We start from the raw sequence: 12,340 nt of genomic DNA, 5'->3' as shown, positions 1-12,340 counted from the left end.
CTAATTGTTTTTACTTCAGGAGTAAACTTAAACATAAGTTACTTTGGAAACAGCAAACTTCCAAAATCTGAAAAACAGATGTATCATATTCAAATCAATTGTTAATTAGTGAACAAGTGATTGTGAACACAACATCTAGACTGATCTTTTTGAATTTTTTCTTTTTTACAGCTTTGGTGGCACCTAGAGATCTTACCTTTTCTGAAATCACATCTCGAAGTTTCCGTGCCAGCTGGTTATCTGACTCTGACAGAGTAGAATCTTTCCTTTTAAAATATAAGCCAACATTAGGTGGAGATACCATCACAGTTTCTGTTCCAAGTGACACCACCTCAACAGTTTTGATGAATCTACAACCCCTAACGAAATACTCAGTCAGTGTTTTATCTCAGTATGAGAATGGGGAAAGTCTTCCGCTTGAAGGAGAGGAAACAACACTGGAAGGTATCATCAGTTACATTATTTTTCTTAAATAAGCACATGTACTAAGAAATGAAAATGTCTAACCTGGTGCATCAGTGATAGTGCCTTGATTATGATTCTTATCTTTGGCTTATTTCTTCATGGATGTTTATGTCCTCCTTGTTATCTCGAAGAGCTTGTTCCGAAGAAATATATGTTGGTGTATGATATGGTTATTATTTAAATATTTATCTTAATATTTTTGTAACTTATTTTTTTGTAATTTTAATATAGCTGAAGAAATTAACATTGCATACAAGCAATTTGAACTTATACAACATATGACTTTATAAAACTAGGAAAACAATAATGAAAAGAAAAAATACATATATGTGTGTGTGTATATCAGAAAGTTATAAAAGGAAAGCAACAGAACAGAATTCAACCCCAACCCAAGATATGTTGGTAACTTCTAAAAATAAAAATATTTTTACATAAAATGCTGTATTTCCACCACTCCATTTAGTGTTTAATAACTGTGCCATTATAGACATGGACAAATTAATAGAGAAGACAGCAACAGAGGTAAACAACTAGCAGTGAACCTTGCCATTAGCAGAACTACTATTATAATTGTTAAATAGAAAACAGAAAAAGATGGATGGTTCGAGTTAAGTTAAATGGTTTGTGTTTTATTTCTGTGAGCTAAAAATACACTGTCCATGTAAGTGGAAAACTTAATTAACCTGCAGGAAAATTGGACACATATGGCTTGATCAAGAGTGTCGTTGTAAATACAGTGCACCAAATCATTTTTGCTCTTCCAGAGATCATGAGTGGCCATAGAACTGTATGAAAAAGCTGGAATTTGTCAACACTAGCATAATGAAGGTGTGGCTAAACAGCTTGCTCTAATCTAATTCTACCGCTTCATAAAGAACAGCTGCACAGCACTTTCTGATTAGTTTAGAGTTCAACAAAATGTCTGTTCCTAATTTAGGAAGCATATACATTGTGCAGTATGTTCAGTTTACAACAGCATACCTTCTGTTTGGCTCTTGGATGAAGGATTCTCTTTATGAAGAACAATGATGTCAACCACAGATTTTGGCTGTAATTTGGCCATCAAAAATGTACTGCAATTATGTTTTTTTAATGCATGTGGTGTGCGGCTTTTGGCTTGCTTTCTGGTATACACATGACTACAAAGAAAAACAAAGTTCAAATGGTACACCTGACCTTTAAGGGTGAATTTATCAGCCTTGCAGCTCTTTATTTGAGATGTCAGATGACGAACATGTTCACAAATATTAAAAACGTTTCTCCTTTTCAGGGGAACGACTAATTGTTGAGGATCATAAACAAATAAAACCTGCACAAGAAACTATTAAAGTTGCTGTAAATGCCACATGATGGCCAGATATGAGCTACAGTATATTTGCATCTGTATTTTGCATGCTAATTAGCACATGCAAGTAGGAATTTCTCCATATTCTGTACACAAGACAATAATGATCCTATCAATATTATTTACATATATAAATATACAAAATGAGATTTATGAGGGCAAAAATAAAGATTTATTATTCAAAAAAAGTATATAAGATAGAAATATAGAAAGGCTGAGAATACAAATAAATAAAGTAGTTACCACAAGTGCACCCCAGAGCCTTCCTTAATTATGTGAATCGTCCTTTCTATCAGGCACAATAGCTGGTCCACTTTGCAGCCTCTCTACTTACTCCAGCTCTGCCTTGCTCTCTCAACTTCAATACCTATTTCTACTTAATTTCTGGCTTTTTACCTCCAGTTAGTCAAGGTTTCTCTAAATAACTTGGTGCTCATTAAGGGGTTGGCTTTCGGATGAATTCTTGCTAAATTGCCGTGAGTTTAGGTGATAATAGTGTAATTTCTCACTTAAACTAGAACATTGGTCCTCACTCAAAGGTTTTTTGATTTTTTCAGTTCAAGGCCTTTTGCACAGATTACTTTGCACAAGCATAGTTCTAGCTTGATCTATAAAAATATTCTGGTCAGTGTAATGATTCTTTCTGTAAGACCACAACTTTGTCAGTCCCAAAACTGTCTCCAATAATAGTGAATCATAAAAAAAGCAAATAATGAAGAAGGCATATTAAGATGTGCATAACTCATTTTCTAATTCAAAAGCATCTAAAAAATATGCAAAATGAATTGAAAAAAAAAAGAAAAAATTGTTCCTTGTTATAACTAAAACTTTTTTAAAATAACAATGGCAGGTACAGTGTGCATTTCTAATTGTTCATCAATGTTTAATTGTGTAATTACTTACTATATTCAACTATTTCAATTAAATATTATGTAAATGGTCCAATAATCAGCTTAAACATGAGGTTACTATGTAAATAAATTGCAACGGTGGACAACATAAAATTAAGACTGTACAGTATCTTTACACATACAGCACATAACACATTTTTTAACAACTGGTGGTTCTGATGCATTCAAGTCAGCTGCAGTTTACAGCAAAAATTAATCAGTAAGACACTTAACAGTTATTTATTTGTTTGTTAGAACAAGGGTCTCCTCGAAATGTAAGAGTGTCCGATGAAACTGAAAACAGTTTTCGAGTGACATGGGGAGCGGCTCCTGGGAATGTACAACGATACCGACTTTCATATGTTCCCATTGGAGGAGGAGAGACGAAATATGCAGCCACTGTTGGGGCCGAGACATCAATTGTTTTGGAAGATTTACTCCCGCTGACTACATATCAGGTTTCAGTTGCTGCAGAATATGCTTCTGGAATTGGAAGAGAAATGGGGACAACTGGGACAACTAAAGAGGGTAAAACTCAATGGTTCTGTCATGTAATTTGCTTTAAATAATGGCAATTGCTTTTACTTAACCTTCATTTAAACTTACAACTCTTTGTAAAACTCTTAAAATATTTTTTGAATAAATCACTTCTAATGACATTCTCTAAACCATTAAGGGATAACAAAACAGTTTACTAGTTTCATTTTAATCACAGACACAAAGTGAGTGGTGCTACTTTACTGGCCCTGGTTAGATTCCTGGCTTAGTCAATATCTGGTTGAAGTTTTCATGTTCCATCCATTTGTGCCTGGGCGTTTTATCCATTTCTGCATTGGCTTTCCTCAAGCATCCCAAAGATGTCTGTGTCTATGAATTGGACTGGTTTGAGTGAGTGTGTTTGTCTTCTAGAGGAATGATGCCTTGTCCAAAGCTGTTTCCTACCTGGCAACCAGTACTGCATGGACAGGCTCTGGCCCCTTGTCCATCTAGGGATGGATTGAGCATGTTTGAAAATCGATTGATGAATTCATACTTACAGTTATTAAAAAAAGGGACTTGGATTACATTTTGCCTGAAGAAGGGGCCTGAGTTGCCTCGAAAGCTGTCATATTGTAATGTTTTTAGTTAGCCAATAAAAGGTGTCATTACTACATTCATAATGGCTAACATGGTACAACACCCTAGTACTAAATCTCAGTAGTGAATTGTACATCTTAATAATATTTAAAATGTTTTCTTAATTAGGAGTATTTTTTTCCTTTTGTGTACAGCTAAAGGGTCACCAAGAGACCTAAGAGTATCTGACTTCACTACCTCTAGCATGAGACTAGCATGGGCTGCAGCTCCAGGGAGAGTGTTGCAGTATAGGATTACGTACAAGCCCAGCGCAGGAGGAGAGAGTAAGGAGATAACAGTAAAAGGAGATGCTACAACAGCACTCTTGAAAAATCTGCAGTCTGACACTGAATACGACTTGTCTGTGAGTGCACGCTACTCAACAGGATTTGGAGAGCCACTCATTGGAGAGGGAAAAACTTTAGAAGGTAAAATCTATTAATTTGGGGATTTGATCCATAATAGTTCCATAAACATTTGAGTGTTTGATCTATGATATATAGCACTTTATTTGGGTAATTTAGGGGAAAGGACAAATTTTCATTTTTACCGAAACTCAAGAAATATTATAGCAAACAACAAAGATACTGTATAGATAGCAAAAAGAATAAAAACATTCTGACTTGGCTAATGATAAGAGAGAAGTCACAGTGAGGCATTGCCATAGGTATGTAGGAGCTCCAGTTTGGTTTATTGACACACTTCTGTTGAATTATAAGTTGGCTGATAGTACTTAATGATAGTGTATCAAAGAGAGGGTGTGCAGCATTGCTCATAATGGCCATAAGCTTTGTTTTCATTATCTCCTTCACTACTGCCACCAGTGGATCAAGAGTGCATCACATACAGTAACTGAGCTCACCTACTTAATTAGCTTGTTGTTTTGGTGGGCCTCTTTTGAAGTAATGTTACCAGCCCAGCAGACCACAGCATAGAACATTGCACTGGCTATCATGGAGTTATAGAACATGTAGCAGATGTCACTACCCACATTAAACAAATGCAGTTTCCTAAGGAAAAAAAAAGAGTCTGTGAAGCCCATTTTTATATAGTTCATTTGTGTTACTAGAGCAATCCAGTCAATCATTGATGTGGATCCCCAGGAACTTGAAGCATTATACCACAGCCACATCCACTGCCTGGAAAGAAACTCAGCATAGCCTCTTTTGGTACAACAAAAGTCAATAGTCAATTCCTTGGTTTTTCTGATGTTGAGTAGTAGTCAGTCTTTTTGTACCAAAAAACAAAGTCCTCCACCAGACTCTTACAGTATGTCTGTCTTACCCCACTTGTCAATACTCCTTGTTAGTGCAGAATCTTCAAATGAAATATCACAACTGACATGATGTGATGTTGTATTTGCTGTCTGAGGTGTTCAGGGTGAAAAGAACAGGTGACAGGAGTCTTCCTTGAGGTGATTTAGTGTTGCTCACATCTATAGTACATCAGAGATAAAGTCATTCGGCCTCACCAAATGTGGTCTGTCAGGCAGATGGTCCATTATCCAGAACTGTATAAGCTCATCCACCTGCATATATCTCAGATTAATCCTTATCAAAGATTACTGAATGATACTATAAGTACAAGAGAAAGCAGAAAACATAACCTCACAGTGCAGCCAAAATTGTGCAGATGGGAATAAGCATTGTGGAGCAAGTAGATAACTGCATCTTCCAATCCAATCTTTGTCTGATAAGTAAACTTCAGTGGGTCTTAATGGACTCAAGTGTATGCATAGAGTTCAGAACAACCCTCGCAATGGTCTTCATGAGTATAGTCATTAGGTAAAGTGGTAGCCCCTTTCTTTAGGATGGCATTATGCAGGATGCTTTTCTGCAGCAGTTGTGCTCTCTGAGACCTTAGCAACAAACTATGCTGGTATCAGAGGATACTGCAAAGTTGGTCAGCATGAGCAATAAACACTCGAGGACTAGCTCTATCTAGTCCCTTTGACTTTACCTATTAGAGAAAATAAACCTCTGAGAGTCCACAATCGTTGCAAAACAAAAGTAAGGGGCTACCAATTTACCTAATGACTACACACCAGTAGTCCTTATGTCTCACCTCATGAAGACCATTGAGAGAGTGGTTCTGAACTCTATGCATACACTTGTGTCCATTAAGACCCACTGAAGTTTACCTATCGGATAAAGATTGGATTGGAAGATGCAGTTATCTACTTGCTCCACAATGCTTATTCCCATCTGCACAGATGTTGCATCTCTCTTGACTACCTCTCACAATTGACTATGCATACATTACTAACAAACAGAAAAAAGCCCATGCAAATCTACAAAGAAAACAAGAGGAGAAAAGAGCAATGGTAGACTTAAGAAACAGCCTAAAATGGATGGTCTTATCCGGTCAAACAGAAGTGAGACTCCTAGAATTTTGGAGCCAATATCCATGTCTATTCTTATCTTTGTTGTACCATAACAGAGTAGGAAAAGAAGAAAGATGCTCCACTATTATTTGCTACCAAATTGTGTTGACCTTGTGATACTTTTATGGCACAACAGGGAATCGAAAACTTTACTAGAGAAGTTGTGAAGGAGTCAAGCGATCTATCATCCCCTTCTATTCTTAGTCATGTAATCTTACATCCTCGTGACAACATCCAGCCACTGTATTAATTGTGACATGCTCTATGATTCAGAGTCATGTAGTTTAATGCCAGATGTATGTTAATTGGCCCCAAGTGAATGTGGTTACATGTGTCAGAGGGTCCTACTGATAGACTGGCACACTGTATTTGGATAGTTCCTACCTTACGCCTATTATTGAAGGAACAGACTGTGATCCCTCTTGACCCTGAATTCGAATTAAGAATGTTTGAAAATATTATATTATGTTATTTTATGGGAAACCTTCCTATAAAGTGACATCACTATACTAACACACACGTAGAATAATCCATTGAAATTCAGCATGTCATTAGATATCAGATTGCTTCATATACTTTTCTAAATATAAAACAAGCATTCTCTAATGATGTTCTGTAATATTTCATTTTTAAGAAGCATAAACAATGGCATTATAGCTTTACTTCAAAGCTTCTGAATTTTAGGAAAATTATTTGAACACATTCTTAAAATATTTATTGTCTAACCCACTGCTGAGAAATAGCTCTTGACCATCTGAATGATCACTCTGTTCTGCAATCTCATTTTTAAAGTCTGCTTCAGTGTTTACAGAGCCCACTTAACTTAAACCTGCATTGTTTTGCACTCTCTAAAATGAAACAAAAGTGCTAAAAGCTGTTATTGTATGGTAAATTATGACCTTCCAATTTTCAAGTGGAACATAAATAAATGCAGGAAATGTACCAGGTGCTGTAGCAAGACCATGACAGCACTAGACATTTATGCCACTCCTACACAGACTGGAGAGTGATAATTGTTGCTGACATTTGTTTACCATTAAGTTTTCAATAAATCACAATAGTTTATGCAGTCAAGTGCAGAGAAAAATTTCTCCCACACAGAGCCGAACAAGGGATATGTGTCTCTGTCGGAAGTTCAGTGTCGTCACTCGCCATTTGTGGTGAACAGTACATTCGCAAAGAAGAATGACCTTGGCATTTCCCAGAGACTTTTTTGACTGCTGTAAGACAATAAGACCTACTGTCTTTATTTAGTCTTAATCATGCCATAGACTGTACATAAAGCTCCCAGAATCTTTGACTCAGCTAATGTCAAATGCAAAGAGCCTCCCACACTATAGTTGAGTGTAAGGGATTCATTGATTAAAATCTTTATTTTTATAATATTGCCAGAACATTTAGTTGAATACAGTCTCATAAGCTTCAAATGCTATGGCCATTCATAAACATTTTTAAGGTTATTGTGAAATTCTTCATCCAAACCAAAACTGTAGTAGGGAAAGATTGAGTTATGGAATCACTTCAGATGCTAATCTCTGTGTTCAGGGTCACATAGTGATTGACTCTTTTGCATTGCAGCTGTTTTACATTTCAGTCAGGACTCAATCTGTATTGTGTCTCAGCTTCCTCCTTGCGTTTTCATGGGATTTTGTCAGATATTAAATTTCACCTCCCACATCCCTTGGAAACCTGTATTAGGTTAATAAATGACCCTTAATTAACTCTATTTGACATTGTGTAGATGTGAGCATTGATATACCCTGTGATGGAGGGCCTTCCAATTCAAGGTTGATTCCTACACTGTGTCTTGTGCTGTCGGAGTAGATTCTGGCTTCTTATGACAGTGTAATGGCTCAGAAAACAGATAGATGGGTGGATAGACAGAGGTCATTAAGGATTCTGATCTGTCTGACATGATATTTAAATGTAAATCATTATTAAAAATGGATGAATGATGTAGTATTCTCAAACACAATGCATATCTAGATAACCCAGAGTGAAACCACATAGTTTTAAAATTTTCCTCATATTTTCTTATGAGCATCAGTGAATGGTTCATGTAAAGGAAGGAAAATTGAATTAAAATAAGCACTTAGCACTTTTTCCTGAATATCTGATGAAAATGTTCAATTTCTTCTTGATGACTTGGTTTAACCACAAGTAGCCTTTCTCAAGAATGCATCATCTACTGGTTGCTTTTCATCTTTGGGATGGATAACTTCTCCAACTTGTTTTCCAAATCCAAGTTCTGGTAACACAGGCTGAGCAGAAGCATTGCAACATTAAAAGACCGAAACTTGTGACATGACTATAGGTCATCAAAATTATGTGTAGTTCATCAGTCACTGCTTGTATCTGATTATTCTAGTCTTCACTGCAGTTGTGATAACTAAATTTTTCTTGCCACATCCAATCTTAGGCACCCATGGTCCCATTTGCCTGCAGGTGTGGAGTCTAAAACTGTTGCACCCCTTACTGGATCAATTAGACACATTCCCTGTCCTGTTATAATATAATATAATATAATATAATACAATATAATATATTTATTTATTTAGCTTCTGTAAAATGCCAAATTTCCCCCCAGGGGCAAATAAAGTGGTATCTATCTATCTATCTATCTATCTATCTATCTATCTATCTATCTATCTATCTATCTATCTATCTATCTATCTATCTATCTATCTATCTATCTATCTATCTATCTATCTATCTATCTATCCCATTACAGAGTTTACTCCCCTCACAACAATCTCAATGAATAATCTACCACTCATGGATCAAGAATCCTCTTTTAATAAGTCTGGGGCTGCACTTAGTAATATATGTACATGTCTGTGTATCTCAAAGGCTGAATGTTTGCAAAGAATTAACTTTTAGTACACAGCAAAGATCTCTCCATATCATAAACTGAAATCTCTTTCAGTGGCTAAGTATGTGCTCAACTATATGCATATGTGTAATAAAATTAAGGAAATCAGAATCAAGCCAAGCTTGGAATGGTATTTATAAGGAGTATTATGTTTGATAGATTATTTTTGGCTTAGTGCTTGGAAAGACACAGCATTTAAACCAGACACAGCTTGGTAACTAATCCATAAAACTAAACACATGTCTCAATGTGAGAGTTTTTTCTTTCTTATTTATTTTAAGAAATACATTTTTTGTTATAGCAGCACATACAGAAATACATACATATTTAGAAATGTTCTACAGTCTGAGAAGACTAAAGATGCATTACTGAATGATCTAAATGACTACTGCAGTTCTATCAGAGATGCACTTCAGTTTATGAGCACTTCCTAATTGGTTACAGATCTAACTTTGATTAAAGCCTTCTATTGAAGTGTAACAACCCATTTTCTTTATACTCTAAGGCCATGTACTTAGAATCACATTAACTGTTTGGACTACTTATATACTTGCTTACTGTGGTGAATACAATGTCTGAATTATTCTTGTATATTGCCATCTGGTCATTTTCATAATGAAAGTCTAAGATGTCTTTGTATGAGTTTGTGTTTCAGATCAGATTTATCTGTGCCCTGTTAGGGTGTTGTTGCCCACTTAGAGTGCTGTTTCCTTTCTGCCTTAAGTTAATTACCTTATGTTATTACTTGCATTAACCAGGAAGTGTTCTGCAGTTTTTCTGAAGTTGCTATTAATTAATTAATAGTAATGCTGAACATAAAGTAAGGCCTCACAAACACTAATATTTCTGAAAAACACTGGACATAATCAAGAAAGTAAAAACTATTATATGCATATTTTGACTTTTAAAAACAAGAATATATACAGTATTTTCTGGCAACTAACAAATGAAATATTTCTATACTACATACCCTGATCAGCCACAACATTAAAACCACTGACAAGTGAAGTGAATAACATTGATCATCTCATTAAAATGGCATTTATCAGGGCATGGGATATATTAGGCAGCAAGTGAACAGTCAGCTCTTGAAGGTGACATGTTAGGACAAGCATAAGGATCTCAGTGACTTTGACAAGGAATGGCAAGACAATTAGACCAGAGCATCTCCAAAATCAAAGGCCTTGTGGGGTGTTCCCAATATGCAGTGGTTAGTACCTACCAAAAATGGTCCAAGGTAGAACAACTGGTCAACCAATGACAGGGACATGGACACCCAAGGCTCATTGATGTGTGGGGTGAGCAAAAGCTATCCCATCTGGTCCAAACCCACAGAAGAGCTCCATTAGCACAAATTGATAAAAAGTAACGTTGACCATGAGAGAAAGGTATCAAAACACAAAGTGCATCACAGCTTGCAGTGAATGCATCTGCATAAGTGCAGATCAGTCAGACTGCCCATGCTGACCCCTGTCCACTGCTGAAAGTGCCTACAGAGGGCACATGAGCACCAGAACTGGACCATGCAACAGAAGAACATGGCTGGGTCTGATGAATCATGTTTTCTTTTAGATCGTGTTGACGGTGGTGTGGGTATTCATTGTTTACCTGGGGAAGACAAGGTAACAGGATGCACTATGGGAAAATTTGGGTCCAGGTATTCATGTAAATGTTATTTTGACATATATCACCTACTTAAAGATTGTTACAGACAACGTACACCCATCCATGGCAACTGTCTTCAATGATGACAGTGGCCTCTATCAACAGGATAATGCACCCTACCCTACCCTACTTCAAAACTTGTTGAGGAATGCTTTGAGGAAAATGACAAATAGTTCAAGGTGTTGAATTAGTCTTCAAATTCCCCAGATCTCAATCCAATCACACATCAGTGGGATGTGCTCGAAAAACAAGTCTGATTTAAGGGGTCCCTACCTTGCAACTTAAAAGACTCAAAGAATCTGGTGCTAACATCTTGGTCCTAGATACCACTGGACACTTTCAGTGGTGGTTTTAATGTTGAATGTATATATATTATAAGACTGCAAAGAAAATGACAAAAAGAACTGGGGTGCCATAGGCTGACCTGTCTATTGTCAATCTTTATGCTGGTATAGTAATTTGTCTCAATACAGGAGTGTCCTATTCCTTTGCTGGTTATCAAATGATGGTGATTTCTTGGTTTTGTGCTGTTTAAGTACTGGCTGGTCCAGAAGAGGAGGGAGAGAAGCCGGGGCTTGAGCAATACTATGGTTGTTCTCGTTGGTCGAGATCTTTAGGGCTATATGAATGTGTTTACATATATTATGTCAGCAATTCCTAATCCACTTGTCCAGTTCAGGAATTCTGGGTACAGGTGTTTATCACAATAGCATTCATTATAAAACTGCCTTAGACAGGGCCTAGTCTATAGCATGACCCAGTCACACAGATATTCATATAGAATGACCCAGTCACACAGATATTCACACGTATGCTGGGACAGTTTAGACTCGCATATCAACCTAACATACGTTAAATGTCTTTCTAATATGGAAGGAAAAGGAGACTATGAAAGAAGATCCACGCAGACTCCATATAGACTGTGTAGAAGCCTGAGATTCAGGTCCAGGAGCTGTGAGACAGCAGTGATAACCACTACATCACTGCATCATCTTTGTCTATATATTATGCCATTGAAAAATATACTGCAGCACTTATTTCTTTCTTTATATGTGTATGTTTTGGTGAAGATGGCATCTATTTACTTATAATCTTCTCCAAAAATAAGATATGGATACAGATATGCAGGAACCCTAAGCCAGAAAAGAATGATGAAAGCATGTTTGTGCCTGCTGAACTCATTAATGTGTGCCTTATTCCTAGTGTCACTCAGTGGCGGAAGTTGGAGAATTGGCAGCATAAATGAGTCTGGATAAAGAGAGTTTGGCACTGAGGCTCTGCACAATTCTTTATGTGTAACAGTTCTCCAGTGATTCATAGCCTAATTAGTTATTCCACATGCCGCAAGCACAAATAGCTGGATTTAGTTTTCTTTCTTGGTACCTTTAAGATGTATAGCATGTGTCCTGAGATTGCAATTACAAAGTAATTTAGCCTCAGGAAAAAGGCCATTATTGAAGAAGAAGTTGTAATATGACGATGGAAAATAACTTTCCCTTAGTGCATTTCACTTGAAAGTTTCAAGAAATTAATAAATGTAACTGCAGTTTATTCACAGCCCATTTCTGCCTTCCACTTGTTCCTGTTGGTTGACACTTCTTCTG

General features: G+C 36.6%; 1 protein-coding gene across 4 annotated transcripts in view; it reads left to right on the top strand.

Moving 5' to 3' along the window:
* Nucleotides 1-12,340, top strand: part of col12a1b (collagen, type XII, alpha 1b) — a 171,379-nt gene that overhangs the window by 33,241 nt on the left and 125,798 nt on the right. For 3 of the 4 annotated variants that reach the window (XM_039748035.1, XM_039748034.1, XM_039748032.1), the window contains exons 11-13: nt 172-444; nt 2,956-3,228; nt 3,972-4,244. The exons of the other annotated variant lie outside the window; for it this stretch is intronic. In XM_039748035.1, coding sequence (XP_039603969.1) covers nt 172-444; nt 2,956-3,228; nt 3,972-4,244 — 819 coding nt within the window. The remainder of the gene's footprint in view (nt 1-171; nt 445-2,955; nt 3,229-3,971; nt 4,245-12,340) is intronic. 4 annotated transcript variants of the gene reach the window in all.

Source organism: Polypterus senegalus, chromosome 3 (genome assembly GCF_016835505.1).
Source record: "Polypterus senegalus isolate Bchr_013 chromosome 3, ASM1683550v1, whole genome shotgun sequence".
In the NCBI taxonomy this organism is placed as follows: domain Eukaryota; kingdom Metazoa; phylum Chordata; class Cladistia; order Polypteriformes; family Polypteridae; genus Polypterus; species Polypterus senegalus.
This window is presented reverse-complemented; position numbering and strand designations above follow the sequence as displayed.